Source organism: Spermophilus citellus (genome assembly GCF_964194105.1).
Source record: "Spermophilus citellus genome assembly, chromosome: 5".
NCBI lineage: Eukaryota > Metazoa > Chordata > Mammalia > Rodentia > Sciuridae > Spermophilus > Spermophilus citellus.
Genome location: NC_138186.1, coordinates 51,996,481 through 52,022,100, shown reverse-complemented (window position 1 = coordinate 52,022,100; position 25,620 = coordinate 51,996,481). Strand labels below are relative to the sequence as shown.

At 35.2% G+C, this 25,620-nt stretch overlaps 1 protein-coding gene across 4 annotated transcripts in view; it reads left to right on the top strand.

Annotated features, from left to right (window-relative positions):
- The window catches only part of FKBP5 (FKBP prolyl isomerase 5), a 230,794-nt gene that overhangs the window by 158,898 nt on the left and 46,276 nt on the right, over window positions 1-25,620 (top strand). For all 4 annotated transcript variants that reach the window (XM_081294391.1, XM_081294393.1, XM_081294392.1 and 1 more), the window contains 2 exons: window positions 7,992-8,119; window positions 11,973-12,117. In XM_081294391.1, coding sequence (XP_081150517.1) covers window positions 7,992-8,119; window positions 11,973-12,117 — 273 coding nt within the window. The remainder of the gene's footprint in view (window positions 1-7,991; window positions 8,120-11,972; window positions 12,118-25,620) is intronic.

The following is a 25,620-nucleotide window of genomic DNA, read 5'->3' as shown; positions in this document are numbered from 1 at the left end:
GAGCAAATCTATGACTATGCTTTTCCTTTTCTTGAATCACTACTTTTTTTTGTTTTGTTTCCCCTGGACTCTTTCCCTTACTTAAAGCATGTCTAGTTCTTTGCTCTTAAACCTTTGCTCTCCATGTCCCTGTAACCCAAAGCATTTCATTTTACCCCTTTTTCCCTGGTGCTAGTATCAGATGTCTCACTTCTCATTTTTGCATCTTTATGTATCCTCCTTCTGCTTAACTTTTATACTCAAAACATACTACTTTTCTCATATTTCCAGTGATTACTTTCTCAACCTTTACCATTGTCTAGGGCCCTAGGGAAGTGCTAGGAAATACACAAAACTGGCATTTTTTCCCTTAAAAAACAAACTAAAAAAATTTTAGTTAAATACTTATTCATAGAAAACATCCCATTTTATTCTGTGTAGTATCCTTAGAAAGACTGAGTGAAAATTACATTCACGAACACATAAAGTGCTAAGAAATAATCTAATAATAAAAACAATGAGTGTGTAGAAGTGAAATACATCATTACCAATTTTTAAAAATTCCTTGAACAAAATAGTGAACTAAACAAAATAGTGAACATAACTGATTGTAATCTAAAATTTCCATCAGGAAAAAATATCTTACAATATAAAACAGAAAGTCAAAGATGAAAAACCAGAAAAAAGCCCAATGATTCTCAGCCATATCTGGCTGCATAGTAGAATATTCTTACATGCTGTTTGAAACACTTTTGCCCTTGCCCCACCATAGGCCAATTAAATCCAGACCCTTTGGGGATGGAGTACAATATCAGTGGCTTTTTGAAGCTTCACAGATGATTCTAATGTTTAGCCCAGATTTAGAAAGATGCTTAAGAAACCTGAAGACCCAAAGTGTCCAAAGTCTGTCTAAAATGACTTCTAAAAGTAGAGGACAGAGACACTGAAGGAAAAGAAAGAATAGTAGAAAATTTTCTGGAGATTCCCAAAGACTTGTCTTTAGCAAAGGGCCAGGATATTAAGACCTCTGCAGAAATGAAAGAGAAAGACAAATACCTAGACATATCCCTGTGATATACTCGAACTCCAAGAATAAAGAACATTATTATGTCTTCTAGAGGGGGAAAAATGAAATACACTGAGTTCTAGAGGGAAAGAAACCTGACTAGCTCCCTGATCCAAATCCAGCTCCTGCTCTCGTTACCAGATGTTCTCCACTGAACTCTTTAGCCTACTTCTGTGCTTTCTGGTGCCAACTCCAGACCCAGAGCTTCTCCAGGATCCCTTGGAAAGAGCTGCTCTTGATGTTGGGAAGACAACTTGCTTCTCTTCTCTCCTTCAATCTGATCTCATGCTTTCTAGCTTCTAGGAATTTCTCCAAAGTTCTAGTGCAGTCATACATAATTTTGTTTTTCATCTGAGAGTTCTGTAAACTTCAAAAACTTTTTTCAGTATCCATCTTGGAGAGAGAAAGTTGAGGACTTGTCTTTTAATCTTTTTTTTTTTTTTTTTTTTTAAGAGAGAGAGAGGAGAGAGAGAGAGAATTTTCAATATTTATTTCTAGTTCTCGGCAGACACAACATCTTTTTTGGTATGTGGTGGTGAGGATCGAACCCGGGCCGCACGCATGCCAGGCGAGCGCGCTACCGCTTGAGCCACATCCCCAGCCCCATTGTCTTTTAATCTTTTTGAGGCCAAATTGGGCACAACCAAATTAAGAGGGAAAATATTGTATTCTGGTTAATTTTTTTTTCTTTTTAAAAATTCAGATGAACTTTATTTCATTTTTGAATGGAGTCTTTCCTAAGCCTACCGGCAAAGGAATACTACTACTACTAACAACAACAACAACCAATAACATTATCAGGTGGTTATCATGTTCCAGTCACTGTTCTGCACTCTAAACAGGAATTAGCTCATTTTTCCTCTTGTTCATTCTTTATTGTATACTGTTTACATTTGGATATTCTAATATTTTCTAGTTTTTTTCCTATTAATATAATCCTTTGCCTCCTACTTATTTAAAAATGATAATTCATCCAACTAAGCAGTCAAAGACAAAGCAATAATTACTGGTAGTGAGAAAAGTAAGTTCACCAAAGCATTTCTTTCCCTCCTTATGTATTTAAGACATAAAATAAAGGGAGAAATAATTTGTAGTTATAGATACAGCTTCCATTTAGGATTCTCTTTTTTCTCACCTGTCTTCCTGACTGAACATCTCAGAGGTTTTGGCCCATGAAGAACTGATGTTATAATCACAGACAGAAGTCTGATTTACGGCTTGGGAAAATACTTACTAGATAGGTGAGAGAAAGGAGGATTAAGAAGAGAAAAAGGAAGGGCTGGGAATATAACTCAGTTGGTAGAGTGCTTGCCTTGCACGAAAAAGGCCCTGGATTCAATCCCCAACACCACCCCGAGAAAAAGGAAGGAGAAATTAATTCTGACTTTCTGTTATTTTTGTTCTGACCACAGGTTTGTTTCTTTGTAAATTTGCATAAAATATACATAAAATCTATTATTTTAACCATCTTAAGTGTACAATTTAGTGTCATTAAGTACATTCATAATGTTGAACAACCATCACCACTATCCATTTCCAGAACTTTTGCATCATCCCAAACAGAAAGTTCTCATTAAACAACTCCCCATTCCCTCCTTCTTGCAGGTTCTGGAAATCTTTATTCTACCTTCCGACCCCAAATTTGGCTATTCTAAGCCCCCTTGTTCATTTGTTTGTGGCTTATTTCACTTTCAGGATAATGTTTTCAAGATTCTGTGTTGCAACATGTATCAGAATTTCCTTTTTATGGCTAGATAATATTATGTAACATAAGCACATGTATGCACATACATATATTTTTTTAATACACATATTTTTTAAATCCATCTATCTGATAATGGACACTTGAGTTGTTTTCACCTTTTGGTTGTTGGGAATAGTGATGCTATGAATAGTGGTGTACAAGCATCTGTTTAGGTCCCTGCCTTCAGTTCTGAGTATATGTATGCCTGGGAGTAAAATTGTTGGATTGAATGGTAATTCTGAATTTATCACTTTGAGAAATGATCAAACTGTTTTCCACAGAGGCTATACCATTTTACATTTCTACCAGCAATGTACAGGGGTTTCCATTTTTCTTTATCATCACCAAATATTTTATTCCTCATTGCCCCCCTTTTAATAACAGCCATACTAATGGGTATGAAATATTATTTCACTGTGGTTTTTGCATTTCCCCAGTCACTAATGAAGGTAAGCATCTTATTTGCTTACTGGATATTATATATCTTATTACAGTTTACTTTTTTAAAAAAGAAAAATGCAGGCTGAGGTTGTAGCTCAGTGGAGGAGCACTTGCCTGGCATATGGAAGGCCTGGGTTCGATCTCCAGCTCGAGAGAGAGAGAGAGAGAGAGAGAGAGAGAGAGAGAGAGAGAGAGAGAGAGAGAGAAAGCGGGGAGGGAGGGAAAGAAACGTGTATGAGTATGCATAGGAATATTAGTATTCATTTCCTTGACCCCACACCAATGTGGAGGAAAGAAATTTCCTGAGGGAAAGTACATATAGATATACAGTTTCATGTAGATATATAGTCTATTTATGATCTTGTTTCTTCTTTTTTAGATGTATGTCTTATCTACAAATAGATAATAAACTCCTGTTTATTGGAGTAGAGTGTTTGAGAAAGTGCTGAGGTTGAATTTGCTTGAGGGCTTGTTAGTCCATCCTCATAGAAATTTTTAAAAGTAAGATCCACTTATGTTGCATTCTGTTACAAGTCCTGGATATACCTCCTTCCTGTGTCTTTTCTTTATTTAATGTTTTAGCTATAGGAAGCTGAAAGCCAGTATGACCTAGACATCTGTAGTGCTTAGAAAGAATGCTGCTATAATTTTGAGTACTTCTAACAAAGTAGCCAGTTCCTATATTCTTTTTTGCCTTCTTTCTGCACCTTCCTGTTACACAGTACAATGGTCTGATACAAGATATCTATATTTTAACAAAGAGAACAACAGCAGTAAGTAATATACATGGGAAATTAGTGGGAAAGGCTTTAAAAATAAAAATCTTATTTGGGGGCCTCTAATAATTATTTGTGTTAAGTGAAGTTTCCAGTACACTGTTGATGAAATATTAAGCGTATTCTCATTTTTCTGCTATGTCCCAGGTGTTTGCTGACTAGCGCTTTGGAGAGTGCATGCTTATCTGGCATGTCCATAACAGAACGAACTGTGTGTTCCCTTTCTGGTGTTCTGGGTAGCAATTTCCCCCCTTTGAACAGTTCAGCACAGTAAGCTTTATCATAGATTAATATCCATAGCTACATAGTGATTTTTAATCCAGAATAAACCTAGGATGGGGGAAAGGAAGAAAAGTCTGTATTGTAAATACAGTAAAACTGTCCTAAAGTTTTTTTTGTTTTTGTTTTTTTTTTGGGGGGGGGGGGATTGTCTGTCCTTTTTCAGATAATAACTCGATAAAGTAAAAAAGAATCTATTTATTTTTGGCTTATGAAAATCTATACTACTTATGTAATGTTTTGAACAACCAACAATAAAATAATTTAAAAAAAAAAGAAAATCTATACTACTAATGGCCTAACTGGAATTAAGGGGAAATACTTTTTATTTGAATTTAAGTAAACCATTGTTTCCAAGAAAGCAAGGCTAGAGCCAAAAGAAGAAACTATTTGGTTTAGTTAGTTAGTTTGTTTCTTATTTTTTTGCTCTCCGGGGTGGGGGGTAATCGGAATTGAACTTAGGGGCACTTTACCACTGAGATACATCCCAAGTCCTTTTTATTTTTTATTTTTTAAATTTTGAGTCAGGATCTTAAAAAATTGCTGAGGTTCCTGCTAAGTTGCTAAGGCTGGCCTTGAACTTGCAGTCCTCCTGCTTTAGTCTCCAGAGTTGCTGGGGTTACAGGCATGCACCACCATGCCAGATTAGGAAAATGTTTCTTGTCTGACAGTATTTTCATTCATAGTTTTTGCTGAACTCCAAATGATGAGCATTCAGAAGAAAGCATTGCGTTGTTTGGATGTGTTGTAGTCATCCTTAGTTAATGTTTTATTATACTTTTTTTTTTTTTTTTGGCAACATTTGTACTTCGGAGCTTTCTCTCTCTTTCAGTGATTCTCAGAACAACAATTTTATGTATCAGTTAAAAAATGAATTTTAAAAAGTGGCAGATGTGATGACAACTCACCCCTAAATACTTAAGCATGTGTCTCCTAAGAACAAGAATATTATTCTAATTGAAATCGCAATACTATTGCATACCCTAGAAAATTAACATCTTACACCTCTAAGAAGTTCACTGTGGTTTTCCAAATTTTTCTGATTCTCCCCAAAATATCCTTTTGTCCCCCTAATCTAGGATCCAGTTAATGATTACCTGTTACACTTGGCTGTCATAGCTCTGTCATCTCCTTTAGTCTAGAACAAGCCTTCTATCTGTCTTTCTTTGGCAGTGGGATGATAATGGTGGTCCTTTATGATATTAACATTTTTTAGGAGTCTAGTCCACTTGTCTTGTAGAATACTTCACAATCTGATTTTGTCTTTTCTTCTTTTTTTAATATTTATTTTTTAGTTGGATACAATATCTTTATTTTATTAATTTATTTTTATGTGGTGCTAAGGATTGAACCCAGGGCCTCCCACATGCTAGGCAAGCGTTCTACCGCTGAGCCCAAACCCCAAACCCTTGTCTTTTCTTCTTGATTAGTTTTGAGTTTAATATTTTGATAGAACACCACCTAGGTGATATATATTTCCTACTGCATCATATCAACAGTCACATTAACATGAGCTTATTTCACTATTAGTGTTGTAGAGTTTGGTTATGATGCAAATCACTTTATCAGAAAGGTCTTTTTCCTTTTTTAAATAAGTAATCCATGGAATGACACTTTGAGACTGTGTGGCTCTTTTTCCAATAAATTTTCACCTGGTGTTTTTAATTTGTTCAATACTTTAAACCATGGCTTCCCGGGGGTCTACTGATGGATGTCACTGTATCTATAAGACCCTAGGAACTTTTTTTTACATGCATGTATTTTCTCAGGGATACAGGCATGAACTTTGAAATATTTAGAAGTTCTTTTCCTTCTGTTGTTGAGGTGACTTCTGTAAGTTTAGGCATTAGAAAAAAGTGTTATAAACAGTGGATTTCTGGAAACTGAGAAGCAACCCTGTTCATCTCATTTTTCTGATTATCCAGCCCAGCATTATATAGATCTAGGTACTTAATTTTGGTTGTTTGTTTGAGAACGATTTGTTCTAGCCTTTTACTTATCCTGAGCCAAACATTTGGATCTTTTATGTTTGGTATAAACTGTGCTAAAAAATAAAGCAAAGGGCCTTAGCCCCTGGATTTTGGTATTCTCTTTGAAGATTTTTGGGCATAGCAATATGATTTGTGTCTTTGTTGTCACTGAAGTAAACTTAGATCATTTGGAAATGAGTTAAAACATTACAATACATGTTTTAGTTATATTATACCAGTAAGATATTTTTCACAAGGTAAAATAGCTCTTTTTGATTGTGTAGACAAGGGTCTAAGAGGTGACTTAAAGGACCCTTAAGCCTATTATTAGCATAATGTGGAATAGATTCAGAAGTCTTTGATTCTTGATTTGGTAACCAGGGAGCAGTGTGGAATTAATCATGGGAGTGGCCAGGTTAGTTTTGTTTAGCCTATTGATTAGCTGATTGGTAACATTGGTTTGCCTTGCGTGAAAAAATTGTCCACCAGGTGATATTTGAGTAGTATATTTATTTATTTTTTTCCTTTGGTACTGGGGATTGAACCCAGAGGCACTTAATCACTGAGCGACACCCCCAGCTCTTTTTATATTTTTTGAGACAGGGTCTCACTAGGTTGCTGAAGTCCTCCCTAAATTGCCAAGGCTGACCTCGTAGTCTTCCTATCTCAGTCTCCTGAGTTGCTGGGATTACAGGCATGTGCCACCATGCCCGGCAAATGGTATATTTTAAAAGTGTAAATACACCACTAATTCAGGTCACCCTATGAAAGTGAATATTTTAAATCTAATTATACAAGTAGTGGGGAAAGGCTTAGAGAAGTTAAAGTAGTCAATATACCTGTTTGTAAGAAACAGGAAGAAAACAAGTTCCTTGCTTTTATCATTCTAAAAGGTAAGGCATTTTAGGGAATCTAAATGTGAACAAAGCATGACTTTTGCTCTCAAGGACCTTTTAAATCCAGCAGATGTATCCTCTAATAAATATAAACAGTAAGGTATGGGAAGAGCTAAGAAAGTATAGAAAAGGAAAAAATGACCCCCACTTAGTCAAGGTTGGTATGATGGAGGTAGCATTTGATGGGGAAAAAGAAAGTAACAAAAACATGGATGTGGAAGCACACAGGACTTATTATAGGAGAGGAATTGGTCTAGTTTGACTAAAGCATGAGTTGTATGAAAGTAGTGAATTCTAGACTTGAAAGATATGTTAGGGTTGGATTGTGAAGTGCTTTGAGTGCCACAGAGAAAACTTAATTCTGTAGGTAGTTTGAGCAGGAGAGGGAAAATGCCCTATAAAAGACCCCATAATGATGATAAATGCTTACACTTTTTTAAAAAAAAATATTTTTTAGTTATTGATGTACCTTTTTTTTTAAGAGAGAGAGATAATTTTTTAATGTTTATTTTTTTTTAGTTTTCGGCGGACACAACATCTTTGTTTTGTATGTGGTGCTGAGGATCGAACGGGGGCCGCGCGCATGCCAGGCAAGCGCGCTACTGCTTGAGCCACATCCCCAGACCAAGATGTACCTTTTTTAAAATTTATTTTAACACCCTATGAAAGTGAATATTTTAAATCTAATTACACAAGTAGCGGGGAAAATCTTAGTAGACTTAAGATTTACTTACTGGCCCTAAGTAAATCTTAAGTCTACTAAGTCTCAGTTCCCAGGGACATTTAAGATGCATAAAGAAGTAATTTTTCCCCTATCTAAAATATATTTATTCTTGGCAGGGTTCCTGCTTACAAAAGACAATATGACTACTGATGAAGGTGCCAAGAACAATGGAGAAAGCCCAGCATCCACTGTTGCAGAACAAGGAGAAGATATTACCTCCAAAAAAGACAGAGGAGTATTAAAGGTGAGGCTACAAAGATGAATAACACAGGGAAATCTGCTATCTGGAAAGATTGTTTATAAAACCTTTTTGGGGGTGCTGAGGTTGTGGCTAAGTGGTAGAGTGCTTGCCTAGCCCATGTGAGGCACTGGGTTCGATCCTCAGCACCACATAAAAATGAAATAAAGATATTGTATCCACCTACAACTTAAATAGATTCTTATTTCATCTTCATAACTGTGAGATTTTTATTTTTAATCTCAGATTGTATATGGTGAAACTGAGGCCCAGGTAGGTAAATTAACTTGCCTCAATATCCTGGAGATCCTGGGGTTCAGCTCCAAGTTATATCAGATACCAAAATGCTATGTCCCCTTAACTTCAGAGTGTGTGTGTGTGTGTGTGTGTGTGTGTGTGTGTGAGAGAGAGAGAGAGAGAGAGAGAGAGAGAGAGAGAGAGAAAGGAGGGGGTACTTCAAAATGTGTGTGTGAACAAAGGGATGCTCTACCACAACTGTATTCCCAGATCTTTCCATTTTTTGAGACAGAGTCTTTCTAAGTTGCTCAGACTGGCCTCAAACTTGCAGTCCTCCTGTCTCAGCCTCCCTAGTTGCTAGCATTCTCAAGATTTATTTTTAACATGAAAATGTTTCTGGGTACAATGAAGATTTTTTGGGGGGCTGGGGATGTGGCTCAAGCGGTAGCGCGCTCGCCTGGCATGCGTGCGGTCCGGGTTCAATCCTCAGCACCACGTACAAACAAAGATGTTGTGTCCGCCAAAAAACTAAAATAAATAAATAAATAAATTTCTCCCTCTCTAAAAAAAAAAAAAAGATTTTTTGGGGGAGTTTTATCAGAGAATATATCTTAACTTTTGAATTAGCTTTCCTACTTAATAAAATAATATATGTGAATATCACTCTATAGTTAATCATTTTTAGATTTATATTTTACAATGGTGTGAGAAAATCAGAGCACCTCTTGATTTTTCCATTTTATAAGTGAATTAACTGAAGCTGAGAGAAATCAGATGGCTTTAATCAAGTAGTTATTTCTTGTGCACTGATAATACATACAGGTTTTGTATAGTTTTCATTTTTTTCCAAAAAAGATTATTTAACACATTCTAATTATTACTACTACACAGAAATTTTAAAACCCTCTCATGTCTGCAGTAGCAAATCAGAATTTTTGAGGTTGTTTAATCTTGAATATGTGAAAGCCTTTCTTCTATGCCTAGGTCTCTTCTGAATATACACATATTCCTATTAGGTTGCTTTGTGCCAAGCCAAATTTGGGGAATTGGCAGCTGTGGAATAAGGGCTTTATGCTGTATTTTTATGATCATGCTGTCTTCTTTCTTCAGAAGGTCTTCTCAGTCTTGTAACTATAATTACTCATCCCAAATTCCAGGATGTTTTCAGAGACAGTGGAGATTCTTTAGGCTGTCCTCAGCAGAATTTTCTACCTCATCTTTTTAGTCCTCGTTTCCAGAGTCCCCAACTTGCCTGAGACTCTGGGTCTTACTGTGTTTTTTCTTGTTATAACCGTATACCTGAGATTGGGTAATTTGTAAACTGTAGAGATTTATTTTGGCTCACAGTTCTAGAGTCTGGGAAGTCAAAGAACATGGTATCTGCATCTGCTTGGCCTCTAGCAAGCTCACTTCACAGTAGATAGCAGAAGGGTAGGTAGGCACATGTGAAAAAGACAGCACAAGGGGTGGACTTGCTATAATTAATCCAGTCCCTCTAGAACTAGAATTTACACAAGAAAGGCATTAATTCCACTGAACTACCTAATTGCCTTTTGAAGGTCCCACACCCCAATATCACCACAATTACAAATTTCACCACAAATTTCAGAGAGGACAAATCATATTCAAACATGCTTTGTTCTGGGGAATAAATCTAATAACAGGATTTTAAAGTTTGTAAGAAATATTTGTGATTGGGAATTCCATAAATTATGTTACTTGTCACAGCCTCAGGTTCACTATGAGACTTCTGAATAATACCACCAATCTTGTAGAGTTATCAGGATAAGGAAAAACACTTAGCTTTTATAGTAATCTTTCTTATTATTATATGATTTCAAATAAAGTACCAGGGCAAATTTAGAAAGTCAGCAACCGTCTGGAAGATAAAAATTAGGTTTACATTTTTTTAACATGAATTTAACCCAGACTTAGGCACAAGTTTAGTTGGCTGCAGAAACCTAAAGTGAGACCGTAGTATCACTTGTCAGTAAGAATGACCATCTGCCTCCCTGGTAGGCATTCATCCCATATGCCCAGTTGTTTCTTTTTAGTCCTTTGAATGTAAATTCCAACTGATAACTGATTGTAGGCTCCTGGATTCCATACGCAGTTCATGAACATGAGCACTTTAAGAATATCATGTGGTTTCTTTTAGATTAATTTTTTTAAAACTTTTTTTTTCTTTTGAAGTCCTAGAAGGGCAGTATTTTTTTTTTTTTTTTTTCCTTTAAAGACTGTTTGGACATTTGAGCTAAGAAAAGTTATAGAAAAGAAGTTCACAGTGTTTATGTGGGGCAGGGTTCAGAGGATACACCTCAAACAATTTAAAAGCAAATAATATAGTTCGGTAAACAAAAACTCTTCTACAAAAGATGTTTATGTATTGTTAGCTATTAGCCTCTGTTATCTCCTAAAAATGGTTAATTTATCTAGATGATTGACAGAATAAATTACACCAACACTTGCCTAAATAAAATAAGATTTCCCTTTCCAAGATCTGACCAACTGCATTAGGAGGTTGCTCTGACAATAACAAAATAAATATACTGGATTTTATGATAACTAAATATTTTTTATCTTGGAGCTTTTTTTGGCATTTCCCTTACTAGAAAACAAATTATTCAGTATCATGTCAAACTGTGCAGTGATAACTGATGTTTTTTACAGATTAAATATTTTTCTTTTTTTTTTTTTTAAAGAGAGAGTTTTTTTTTTTTAATATTTATTTTTTAGTTTTCGGCAGACACAACATCTTTGTTTGTATGTGGTGCTGAGTATTGAACCCGGGATGCACGCATGCCAGGTGAGCACGCTACCGCTTGAGCCACATCCCCAGCCCTAAATACTTTTCAAATAATGAGAAGTGTAGCCTGTTACACCAGGATGTTGGGCTTTCTGAAATTAAACCAAACTAGCAGAATCTAATAAGAAGCTAATGTTTTTAGCCAAAGAGGAAAGTAAATGAAATCACACCTTTGAATCTTTGTTTTAGACCTTTTATTGATTGTTTTTGAGTCATTTTGGTCTAATTTAGTTTGTATATGGACTATCTAATGTTTTAAGAGATTTAAAGGTAAACAGCATAGGGCTTTAAGCAAGATTTATTGGTTAATTTTTTTGAAAAAATAAATAGTGTAATCAGCAATAAAATAGAATATTACATAAAAGATCATGTCCTTACAAAAGATAGTTTTCTTTTTTTTTTTTAAAGAGAGAGGAGAGAGAGAGAGAGAAAATTTTTAACATTTATTTTTTAGTTCTCGGTGGACACAACATCTTTTTTTTTTTTTTTAAAGAGAGAGTGAGAGAGGAGAGTGAGAGAGAGAGAGAGAATTTTTAATATTTATTTTTTAGTTCTCGGAGGACACAACATCTTTGTTGGTATGTGGTGCTGAGGATCGAACCCGGGCCGCACACATGCCAGGCGAGCGCGCTACCGCTTGAGCCACATCCCCAGCCCAAAGATAGTTTTCTAATAGGGACAGTTATTGAAAGAACTCTGAACAGATAGAGTAGATTTATAAATATGCCTGAGTGGCTTGGAGTAGATTGTTACCTTTTTAATTCTCTAATTATAAGTAAAAACTTTCTGTTTCTCAATTTTCTTTTTTTCCCCTAGATTGTCAAAAGAGTGGGGAATAGTGAGGAAACACCAATGATTGGTGACAAAGTTTATGTCCACTACAAAGGAAAATTGTCAAATGGAAAGAAGTTTGATTCCAGTCATGATAGAAATGAACCATTTGTTTTTAGTCTTGGCAAAGGTAAGATGGTGTTTTCTGAGTTGTATTTTGGTTGGATTTATTACTATTTGTACTAAATAGGAGCAGTGGAACCTGTCCTTGCCAAAAGAAGATACTTTAGAACAGTAATATTACCCATGGATTTCTAGTTGTCTCTGAGGTCCTTTTCATGGGTTATTACATAATGATGATTATTTTCATAACAATGCTAAAATGTTATTTGCCTTTTAAATGTGTTGACATATGCACTGCAGTGGTAAAGATTGCCGGTGTCTTAATGTGAATCGAGGGATTGGCAATCATTATGGTATTTTTACTACCTCTCATTCACCATTTACATAGTGGAAAAAAAAGCTAATTTTCAACATTGGAATGTCTTTGATAAATCAGTAAGAATTACTAATTTTTCTAAAATTCAAGGGGCTTCTCTTGGTTTACTATTCTGTGATAGGGAAGAAGCACAGAGCACTGCTGCCATTGAAGACTCTCATGGTCTAAAAGAAGAGCACTTGTGAGCTTACTGAACTTTTTTTTTTTTTTTTAAATAAATGGACACAATACCTGTATTTAAATTTTTTTTTCAGTATTTATTTTTTAGTTGTAGTTGGACACAATACCTTTATTTTGCTTGTTTACTTTTATGTGGTATTGAGAATTGAACTTGGGCCTCGCATGTGCTGGGTGACTACTGCTAAGCCACAACTCCAGCCCCAATATCTTTATTTTATTTGTTGTTTGTTGTTGTTTTTTTGATTTTTTTTTGTTTTTTGTTTTTGTATACAAAGTATATTCATAACCAATTCGTGTACTTTGGATAATAATCATCATCACATTCCACCATCATTTATAACCCAATGCCCCCTTGTTTATTTTTTATGTGATGTTGAGGATTGAACCCAGCTTCTCACATTTGCTAGGCAAGCCCTCTATCACTGAGCCACAACCCCAGCACCCCCAGCTGACTTTTTAAAAAAAAAAATTTTGTAATTGTAGATAGACAGCATACATTTATTTTATTTGTTTATTTTTATGTGGTGCTGAGGATCAAACCCAGTCCCTCACACGTGCTAGGATAAGTACTCCACCACTGAGCTACAGCCTTAGCCCCACTAACTGACTTTTATGAAATATCATTTTTACTTGAAAGGGCAAACTGAGGTTGTTCAAACTTGATTATTCAGTATTTTGGCAGATATTTTCCTGAAAATGAATGAAGTGAGCCTGTCACTTCGAGGAAAAGAACTGACAATGCTTGTTGCCGTTGAATTATTGTTTTGAAAAATTTGTGTTTACTATTGTGAGCTTAATAGCTTCCCAAAATTTAAGACAGTTCTGATGAGATCAGTGAGTGTTAATGAATATGATATTTTTTACTTTATACAATGAAATGTATTATAATTTGAAAGAATTATGTATATATAACTCATTAAAATTTTCTCAGTGATCAATGCAGGATGTATAAGGTCATGTGTAGATAAATAATTGATTTAAAGTACAAGCTAAACCAGTGGATTTTGATGTAAGACAATATGAAAAGTTCACTGGTATGCTTTTAGATTTCACAATGTAACTAACCATTAATATACTTTTTGCTGCAGTCTGGCTGGGCACAGAATCACGAGCCACTCACAGCTTTGTAGATTCAAACAGCAATTCTTTATTCCCGAACTCACACGAACTCACACCGGCCCTCTACAAACACGTTCTGGGGAAATCCAAGTTCTGCCGCAAAATTCACGTACTCCACCAGGCTTAGAATCCCAAATATTTTATCAATTCCACAAGAACCCAACGGGAACTCAAGGATCGGGAACTCAAGGATCGGGCGTGCCTGAGGCAGCAGGATACGCCCTATTCCCAGCAGGAATAACCTTAAACCTGGACCTGCCCTAAACCCAGATTGTCCTAAACTGGGAACACCCTAAACCCGGATCCGCCCTGGTCCTTGAGCAAGGTCACCTTACTCAAGCATACATGCAATGTCACAGCGAATGTCCAAGGCAAGTCCATTTCCATGAGTCCTTCCTCTAAGCAACATGGGGTACGCTGGCAAGGAAATTTTGATATGTCATTCCTACTTGGCAATGGCTCTCAGCAACTTTTGACACAGTGTCAGATGGTTATATTCACAGTTATCTGCTATTAAAGTACTCCTACCTTTTCAACTATCTCTTTGCAGGTTTGAACTTTTTTTCATGTACTTCAACTAAAATTAGAACAGATGAATACAGAAGTAGATATGAGAATTCAGTTCTTAAGTCAGATACATTTTACATTTGTAAAGTTAGAAAACAATGCTATTCTTTTCACTACTTTTGTTTTGTTTTGGAAAATAGTTATTTTTATAAAATTAAGTGATTTATGTTAATATGGGGTTGTTTTACAATGAATTATTAAATAACTTTTAGTTTTTTTTTAAAGAGAGAGTGAGAGAGGAGAGAGAGAGAGAGAATTTTTAATATTTATTTTTTAGTTCTCGGCGGACATAACATCTTTGTTGGTATGTGGCGCTGAGGATTGAACCCGGGCCGCACGCATGCCAGGCAAGCACGCTACCGCTTGAGCCACATCCCCAGCCCCAATCACTTTTAGTTTTAATATTAATCAATGGATGTACCATGTAAATAAAAGCTCTTTTTAGTCCTTAACTTATCTATTTATTTTAGTATGGGGATAGAACCTAGGGCCTTCTACATTTCTACTACTGAGCTATTATACCTGCCACCCCAGTAGTAATTCTCAGTTTTCAATATGAGGAAGAAAAGGTTGAGAACTTCTGTTTTTAAGAGTTAAATATGATTTTTTACCTATTTCTTTTCAAGTATTTTAAAATGTCATTTGTTTTGGTATTCTTATTTCCTTTAATCTTGTAAGAATAAGAGTCCATACATAAAATTTAATTTTGTGGACCATTTGACTTGTTGGATGCTAGTGGCTGAATTATAATGTCTTGTCTTTTTGTTTGCTATAGGCAGGTCTAATTCATTTCTAGATTAAGTGTGAGATGTTAAAACAGTTAATTCCCCCTATCTACCATCCATGGTTCAGGGTTGACTATAATTCCTTTCTCTTTCTGATTCTGTTGATAGTTGAATTGCTAACCAAACATAGATCTGGAAAAGGAACCAGTAAGGAATAAAGTCTTTCTACCTCTCTGTCATTCCGCCTTCCCTGGTGACATGTGTTTGTGTGTCATGGTGACATGTGTTTCCTGCCCACCTGTGCTCTTTCCAGGCTTTTGTGCTAGCTGTGCCACTATCCCCCTTCTCCTTTAGGTCTTTAGTGAGTTAATGGCTGTGATAATAATTTGTGTTTGAATAAGATAGCAATCAAAATAAAAAATGGTCTTTCTCTGACATAGCAGATAATTATGACAGTTATTTTTTAGGTTTTTTTTTTTTCTTTTCTTTTGGTGATTTAGAGAAGTGAACCCTTCTGTGCTACCAGAATGGCTATGGCATCATTATTTAATTTGGATAATCTCAGAGTGACCAGCCTCATTAGATCTCCTTGTTCTTACTGTCCGCCAAATGATTACTCTACCTTTAGAATTTCTGTCTTGAGGAAATTGAAGATTTAAGATAACAAACAGGTCATCTCTCAGCAGTTGTCTTGGCAAGTAGAGTTAAGAATTGCTGAGAATTTATGCTGCCACCTTCTCTGTCCAGATTTTCTCAGTAAAATACTATAGAGAATGAGTCTTTCATGTTTCCTAGAATTTTGAACAGAATGAAAAGATTTCCTGAGTTCTTTTTTAAAAATACAAGTTGAAAGAAAAAAATAGGCAACTTTCAGTTGATTTCGTACCTATGATACACCTGTGTAGAGACAGTATGGTTTTATGGGAGGAACATAGAGCTGGGTGTTAGGAAGTTGGGGTTCCTGTCTTCTTTGTTTCCTGTGGTAAGCAAGCATGAGTAAACCACCTAACCTTCCCTGCTCCTAAGAATCTGTAGAACACAACAGCTTTTGTAAAGAATGCAGGTACAAAGTCATAAAGACAAACACCAACACAGTAACAGACCTTTAAAGACAACTGTAAAGTGGCCTATCTATCCTAATTAGAAATATTAGGAAAGAACCATGTATATCCTAAACCCTTTGTAACACAATGTGTTTGTCTATAAAACAACAAGCAGGGTCTGGGGTTTTGGCTCAGTGGTAGAGCACTTGCCTAGTATGTGTAAGGCACTGGGTTTGATCTTTAGCACCACATGTGTCTATCTACAACTAAAAAAACATTTTTTTAAAAGATAAAAAAAAACAACAAGCATTAGTTAGGTAGTTTAATTCACACATGTAGCAGTAGCCACTTAAACAATATGAAAAAATAATGTAGAATATAGCATAAATACTGTCTATTGAATTCTCTTGACCCCTTGTAGTTTACATCTCCAAAAGAAATACATAAAAAAAATTTCAGAAGCTGTTCTATGCTAATTTTGGGATTCTGTATGACTTCAGTGTTTTAAATAGAATTATAAGAGCCGGTCTGTAAAAGCCACATTTAAGAAAAATACATATCAGGGGCTGAGGCTGTAGCTCAGTGGCAAAGTGCTTGCCTAGCATGTGTGAGGCACTGGGTTTGGTCCTCAGCACCACATAAAAATAAATAAATAAAATAATTTTTAAAAACTTGTTTTATACAGCTAACAAAAATTTTTTTAAAAAATGAAAAAAGGGGCTGGGGTTGTGGCTCAGCGGTAGAGTGCTCGCCTGGCACATGTGAGGCCCTGGGTTCAATCCTTAACACCATATTAAAATAAATGTATTGGGTCTAATTAAAACTAAAAAATAATTTTAAAAAAATGAAAAAAAAGATAAGGTACTGTGCTAATCAGCTGTTTGTTACTGTGACCAAAATGCCTGACATAAACAACTTAAAGGAAAACTTGTTTTGACTCAGTTTCAGAAGGTTTAATTTACGGTTGGCTGGCTCCACTGCTTTGAGCCTGAGATGAGGCAAAGCATTATGGCAGGAGGGCATGGCAGAGAAAAGCTGTTCACCTCATGGTGGCTGGGAAACTGGGCAGGGGAGGGGAAGGAGTGTGCATGTACCAAGGATAAGAAATAGAAATACTCTTCCAGGACCTACCTTCTAATCCATTACTAGATGAATCTATTAATGAATCCATTAATAGATCAGAGCCCTCATGATCCAGTCACTTCCCCAAAACCCTACCTCTGAACAGTACTGCATTGAGGAACAAGCCCACACATGAGTCTTTAGAAGGTGTTCCAGATCCACACCATTATAGGTCAATACACAAATCTGAGCTATACTGACACATAGTACATTTCCGTTACTTTTTCTGTACCATCTTTTAAACTTTTATTTTCCTCATCTAAAGTGAGGATAATAATTGTGTATACTGTTATTACATACTATTAAATATAATGTTACCTTATGATGTTGAGATTAAGTAAGATAATGCATATCATTGCTTAGCATTCAGCCTAACACATAGTAAGTAAGCACTCAGGTATTTATTAATATTGTCACTGGGTTCTTGACTGGTAAGAACTGTGTTATAGCAGTTTGGGTCCTAACTCTATTTATTATGCATGCATACAGGCATTTTGAAACAATGCTTAGCCAGCTTTTTTACTCCCAGAACATTAGGAAAGACAAAAAAATGAACAGGATATTATTACCATGGAATATGTTACAGAGATTAAGGTGAGGAGATGGATCACTGAGTTTTCTTGACTGAATTTGACATGTTCTGAATTCCTTAAACTATATCCATAATTCAGTTAAAAAGGAGTTAAAATGAGCTGGTGCAGTGGTGCATGCCTATAATCCCAGAGGCTTGGGAGGCTGAGTCAGGATGATTGCAAATTCAAAGCCAGCCTCAGCAACTTAGCAAGACCTTGTCTCAAATAAAAATGAAAAACATTTAAAAGGGCTGGGATGGGGGACAGCTAGGGATATAATTCGGTAGTTAAAGTGCCCCTGGTTCAATCCCTGGTACCAAGAAAAAAAAAGTTAAAATGAAAATGGCCTAGGTTTTCATATGTACTTCTAAAAAAGGAGTTTTGTTTTCTCCCATCCTCCCCTCTCTTGCCAAAAAAATTTCATTAAAATGAAGGAGATAGATAGATTTTGGAGATGAGTTATTCTATTCATATTCTTATAAATAAATCCAAGAACACTAAAGTCTTACTGCCTCCGTGCTCATCCCTAAAAAGGTGTGGAGAAAATGGATTCTATTCTAATAGCATTGCTTTTTTTTTGGGGGGGGGGTGCTGGGGATGGAACCCAGGGCCTTGTGCATATGAAACAAGCACTCTACCAACTGACCTAAATCTCTAGCTGAAAAATAGATTCTCTTCTGATAGCTGCTTCATTGAAGTTGTTTTTTTTATGCTCTTGTTATATGAATAACTTGAAGATAAAAATCCTATTATGGGGAGTGGGGTTGTAGCTCAGTGGTAGAGCACTTGCTTAGCTCGTGTGAGGTACTGGATTCCAGCCTCAGTACTACATAAAAATAAATAAAATAAAGGTATTGTGTCCATCTATAACTAAAAAAAAAAAATTAAAAAAATTATATTTTCCACTCAGATCTGAGAACTAAAAGAAATAAACCAACAATTTTAGATTTTTCACATACCTATAGTTCCCTTTTATTATTGAGATTAAACCAAAATGAAGTAAATATTTTTTTTAAGTACTTGCAGTATAGGCCAAGGGCCTTATACGTACATGTATTATATCATTTAATCCTTGTGCTAATTCTGTTATTTTTTAGATTCTCTATTCAACTTATCTAATGTAGTTTAGGTGACAGTTATATTAGCATTTGTGTTTAAGCCTCTTTGAAATATTTTATTGAGACATTATTTACAGATGTTAAAATTTATCTTTTTAAGCAATTACTGAATTTTGTTAATCTATAACTACCACCATAATCAATTTCTTCAACCCTAAACATGTTCTTATATCCTTTTGCAGTCATTTGTCTTCCTTAACCTTAGACCCTAGACAATCAGTAATCTGATTTCTGTTATAATTTTGCATTTTGTAGAATTTAACATAAGTAGAATTAGGGCTGGGGATGTGGCTCAAGCGGTAGCGCGCTCGCCTGGCATGCATGCGGCCGGGGTTCAATCCTCAGCACCACATACAAACAAAGATGTTGTGTCCACCAAAAACTAAAAAATAAATATTAAAATTCTCTCTCTCTCTCTCTCTCTCTCTCTCTCTCTCTCTCTCTCTCACTCTGTCTTTAAAAAAAAAAACATAAATAGAATTATATGTTGTTGTTGGTATTTGACTTCTTTAACAATGATTTTTTTTTTTTTTAAAGAGAGAGTGAGAGAGGGGGGAGAGAGAGAGAGAGAATTTTTAATATTTATTTTTTAGTTCTCGGCGGACACAACATCTTTGTGGCTTGAGCCACATCCCCAGCCCTTTAACAATGATTTTAAGATTCATTCATGTTGAATTGCTAAGTCGTGTTTCACAGTAAAGAAATGTCACTGTGTATCCATTCAAAAGTTGGACATTTTGTTTGTTTCCAGTTTGGGGCTATTATAAATAATATTATGAACATTCACATGTGTATCTTTGTGTAGATTTATATTTTCATTTATTTTGGTAAATAAATATCTGGGAGTAGCCTTGCTGGTCATATAATAAGTGTGTGTTTTTATGAGACACTGACATGTTAATTTTCAAAGTGACTACCATAACCAGAATGCATGAATTTCAGTTTTTTACATCCTCATCCCACTTCGTATTGTCAGGTCTTTTTAATTTTAGTCATTTTAGTAGGTATGAAGTGATATATCATTTGTTTCTTGTTCACATTTCCTTGGTAATTAGAAGGTATCTTTTCTTGTAAATGTTTGTATATTTTCTTTTCTGAAATGTTTGTCCAAACTTTTGCCCTATTTAAAAGAATCAGTTGTTTGTCCTACTGAGTTGTACTAACAAGACAAGAACTTTGACAGATATGTATTTGGCAAGCATATTCTCTTGGTCTCTTTTCAGCCTTCTCCTTTTCTTAATTGGTTTTTCAAGAAACAGTAGTTATTTGGATGAAGTCTAGCTTGTCAAATTTTTTCTTTTATTGTTTGGGTACCTACTACAATCATTTTTGTTTTGGTTTCTTCTGGGTTTTTGTTTATATATGAGAAGACTGATATACAGAGGTGTTAAGGAATTTGCCCATAGAGAGACAGCGTCAAAGCCAGGATTCAAACCCAGTTTCTCTGAAATTATATTAGATCTTAAGATTTAAAATATAAGCCAAGCCAGGTTCAAGAACAAAGGAGGTCCTAGTCAACAGAATGTGCTAAGTGGCTGCTATATACCAGACATTTTATAAGAATGATACATCATAGTTAATGAAGTTTATCAAAAGCAAAATTAGTGCTGTAGTATGCTTGATATTATGGGCCTAATTCCTATCTTAAAGTTTTATTTATAATTAAAGCTTTGTTTTTAGTTTTTGTGGTACTAGGGATTGAACCCAGGAGAGCTCTGCCTCTAAGATATATTCCCAGCACTGGCCCCCTCCTTTAAAAAGTTTTGCTAAATTGACCAGGATTGTCTCAAACTTGTGATCTTCCTGCCTCAGCCTCCTAGTAGCTAGGATTACAGACATGCATCACTGCACCAGCTGAAGTATTTTTTTTCTCGTATACTTTTAAGTCTTGATAACATTATACAACTATGAAAATTCATGTATTAGTAACGAATAACCATGAGGCTAACCCCACACTGAGTTATTTGTGGTTCAGCCAGGTGCTCCCTTTAAGTTCCCATTGCTATTCTTACTCCCACATAAAAATATTCTTGATAAATTGACTTTACATTCAGTTTAGGGAAATGCAGGATTTGTAAGGTAAGATTTTAAGGAAAAATATTTAATTTTTCTAACCCCCAAAAAAATTTGAACCAGAAAAAGATAATATACTTAAAAAAATTACTTTCTTTGGTTTTACCTGGTACTTTACACTTTGAGGAAGCATGCTTCCTATTTCTGTTGCTAAGTCGATACCAGGGAAAAGCCAAATTAAGCAGACAGAACGAGTAGACTGAGAGAAGCTAAGCAAATTTCTAACTCTATTTACGTTCAGTATTGCATCATGATTACATTTCTTTATTGTGTACAATCTTGTGTTGTAGTTCTTTGGGAAATAAAAGTGATCAAAATAGGACCTTTGCCTTCAAGCAAGCGTTTAATAGTTCACCCTGGCAGAGTTGATGCTATGGCTGTCCTGGAACAGATAATGCCATCCTATACATTTTCTTTCCCTGTTTGTTTTAAATTATAAGCTGTGAGGATAGAGAGAAGTCATCCTGTGATCAGTTTCTTAGAATTAGAGAAATGGCAAAAATAGGATGTGGTATTAGAAATTATGAGCACTTTAAAAGTGTTCATAAATTAATTTGTTCAATTTGTGATCAGGTACTTTTGGTAGGGAATGGGGATGATTGTCAGAATCCTTTGCTATTTTAGAAGAAGACCAAATAAAATTTATAAGAGGAAAAATATACAGGAAAAAATAATTTGCTTTATTTATTGCAAACAGAAAAAAGACAATGTCATTTTTATCGGTGATCCAAAATTTTCTGTTTTCAATGTACAAAATACTAATAAAATACACAGATAGTTAAAATAGAAATCTGATGTTGATGCTCAGTCCTAGAAATCCATCAGTGAAATCGAAGCAGGAATGAATCAGATGCTTTTGGCGGGGGGATACTGGGAATTGAACTCAGGGGCACTTGACCACTGAGCCTCATCCCTAGCCCTATTTTGTATTTTATTGAGAGACAGGGTCTCACTGAGTTGCTTAGAGCCTTGCTAAGTTGCTGAGACTGGCTTTGAGCTTGTCCTGCCTAGCCTCCTGAGCTGCTGGGATTACAGGAGTGTGCCACCACACCTGACTAGCATTTTTTTTAATATTTATTTTTTAGTCGTCATTGGACACAATACCTTTATTTATTTATTTCTATGTGGTTCTGAGGATCGAACTCAGGGCCTCGTACATGCTAGCCGAGCGCTCTGCCACTGAGCTACACCGCAGCTCTCCTAACTAGCATTTTTAATTACTTGAAACTTACTAAGAATTAACTTTGAGTTTACCAACTTTTGTTTTTTGATAGAAAATATTTTATAATAAAAATATTTCTTTCCTGTTCTCCTTTTCTATCCCTTTATGAAAAATTAAACTTTTCTCTGTTTAATACTATATAATTTTCATTATACAGTGTTTTAAATTTTCTTATATTTCAAATGTAAACATATGTTTAATAATCCATACTTTTCAACAAGGGTGCCAGGACCATTTGTGGGAGAAAGGACAGTCTTTTCAACAAATGATGCTGAGGAAACTTAATTTAACTTATATTTAACTTTTCTAACCCTTCTCAAAAGTGTAAGGCGGTAGTTGTGGCTCAGTGGTAGAATGCTCACCTAGCGCTGGGTTCAGTCTTCAATACTACATAAAAATAAATAAATAAAGTATTGTGTCCAACTACAAAAAATAAATATTTTAAAAAAAGTTTAAGTCAGATAGTAAACCTTAAGAAAGTATTTTCATTGGTTTTACCTGATTCTTTACAATCAAAGAAGAATGATTTGATCCCTACCTTACACGATATGCAAAAATTAACTAAAAATGGTTCAAAGACCAAGTGTAAGACCTAGAACTATAAAACTCCCAGAAGAAAATAGGGAAAGCTTTATGATGTTGGATTTAGCAGTAGTTTCTTGGAAATGACAACAAAAGCACAAGCAACAAAAATCTGTTTTAAAATAGATAAATTGGGCTACTTTAGAATTTTAAATTTCTGTGTGTCAAAGAATACAACAGAATGAAAGGCAACCTACAGAATGGGAGAGAAATGTTTATAAACCATATATCTGACAAGGGGTTAATATCCAAAATACATGAAGTTCTACAACTCATTTTTTTTTTTTTTATTAAAAAAATGGTTAGCTGGGTGCAGTGGCACACAATTGTAGTCCTAGCTACTTTAAAAGGCTGAGGCAGGAGGATGGAAAGTTTGAGGCCAGTCTAGCCAACTTAGTGAGACCCTATCTGAAAATAAAAAATGAAAAGTATTGGGATACTTCTCAGTGATAAAATGCTTACCTAGCATGTTTTAAGGCCCAAGGTTCAATCTTCAGTAACCCCCGCCCCCCAAAAAAAGAATTTAAATAAACACTAAAAACATGGACAAAGGAATTGAGTAGACATTTCTCCAAAAGGGTTATTCAAAAGATTCACCATCATAAGGGAAATTTAGTACAATCACAATGCAAATCTTATTAGGATGGATACTAAAGTAAGTATAAGGGTAAGTGAATGAATGAATAAACAAATAAATAAATGAAAGCTGGTAAGGATATGGAGAAATAGAATCCTTTAAACCTTTCTACACTGTTGTTGGAAATGTAAAAAGAGTACAGCCTCTATGAAAAATAGTGCAGCATTTCTCCCCCCCCACACACAAAAATAATTAAAAATAGGGTCTTGAAGAGATATTTGTACACTTATGTTCACGGTAGCATTATTCACAATAGTTAAAAGGTGGAAGCAACTCAAGTGTCCATTGTCAGATGAATGGATGGACAAAATATGATATATACATACATGGAATATTATTCAGTCTTAAAATAGGAGATAGTGACACATGCAACAGCATGGATGAATCTCGTGGACATTAGGGCAAGTGAAATAATAAGCCAGACACAAAAGACAAATACTGTGATTCCATTTATATGAGGTATCTAGAGTAGTCAGATTCATAAAAACAGAAAATATAATGGTGATTGCCAATGACTAATGGAAGGAGGAAATGGGGAATTGTTTAATGGGTATAAAATTTCAAATTTGCTTATAAATGGTATGGGATCAAATAAAAGTGTCTGCACAGCAAAGGAAACAAGATCATAAAGAGAGAGCCTACTGAACGGGAGCAGATCTTTGCCTCCTGCTTCTCAGAGCATTCATATCCAGAAAATATAAAGGACTCAAAACTTAACATAAAAACAAAAAACCCTAATTGCCCATTTAATAAATGGGGAAAGAGCTAAACAGATACTTCTCAAAAGAAGAAATACAAATGGCCAACACATATGAAAAAAACGTTCAACGTTTCTAGCAATTAGGGAAATGCAAATCACATTACACAGAGGGCTGGGGTTGTAGCTCAGTGGCAGCACACTTGTACGTGTGAGGCACTGGGTTCACTCCTCAGCATTACATAGAAATAAATAAAGGTATTGTGTCCATCTTTAATTAAGAAAAATTAAAAAAAAACTACATAGATTTCATCTCTCTCCAGTCAGAATGGCAGTTATCAAGAATATAAGTAATAAATGTTGGAAAGGATGTGGGAGAAAAGATACACTCATACATTGTTGGTGGGATTGCAAATTAGTGCAAACACTCTAGAAAGCAGTATGAAGATTCCTAAAAAAGAAAGAAAGAAAGAAAAAAAGAAATGTAGGTGGTTACCTTAAAACCTAACTATACCACTCCTTGTTATGTATTTAAAAGATAGAATCAGCATACTATAGGGATGCAGCCACATTCGTGTTTATAGCAAGATAATTCACGATAACCAAGCTATGGAACCAACTTACATGTCTGTCAATAGCTAAATGGATAAAGAAAATATGGTCTGTATACCCAATGGAGTATTACTCAGCCATAAAAAAATGAAATTATGGCATTTGCCAGTAAATTAATGGATTTGGAGACCATCATGCTAATGAAAATAAGCCAGACCCAGAAAGTCAAAGGTCAAAAAAAAATTTTTTTTTAATATGTGGAAGCCAATCCAAAATAAAGAGAAAAGAAAAGAGCAGGGAGGAATTCCATGAAAATAGAAGAAAGATCAGTGGAGTAGAGGAAGGGAATATAGGGGGACAGGTTAAGGGAAGAACAGTGAAATGAACCTGATCTAACTTTCCTATAGACATATATGAATATACCATAGTTAATCTCTCCTTTATATATATCTACAAGGTACTAATTTTTTAAAAAAACTACAACTAAAAATAAGTAAGTAGCAGAACTGTAGAGTAAAGAAAACAAGGAAGGGAGGGAAAGGGGAAGTACTATGGACTGAATTATACCAAATTATGTTTCATGCTTTTATAATTATGTCAAAATGAATACTAATGTGGAGCTGGGTGCACTGGTGCATACCTGTAATCCCAGCAATTCCAGAGGCTGAGGCCGGAGGATCACAATTCAGTGCCAACCTCAGCAACTTTGTGAATCCTTGAGCAACTTAATGAGACCCTGTCTTAAAATAAAAAGGGCCGGGAATGTGACTCAGTGGTTAAGCCCCTCTAGGTTCAATTCCTTGTACCAATAGTAATATAATAATTAATAAATAAAAAAGGGTTGGGGTGTGGCTAAATGGTTAAGTGCCCTGGGTTCAATCCCCAGTACAAAAACAAAAACAAAAAAGATCCATAACTAAAAATAACTAATAAGCATCCACTGGGGAAAAACTTTTCAATTAGGATAATAAATTTTTATCATAAT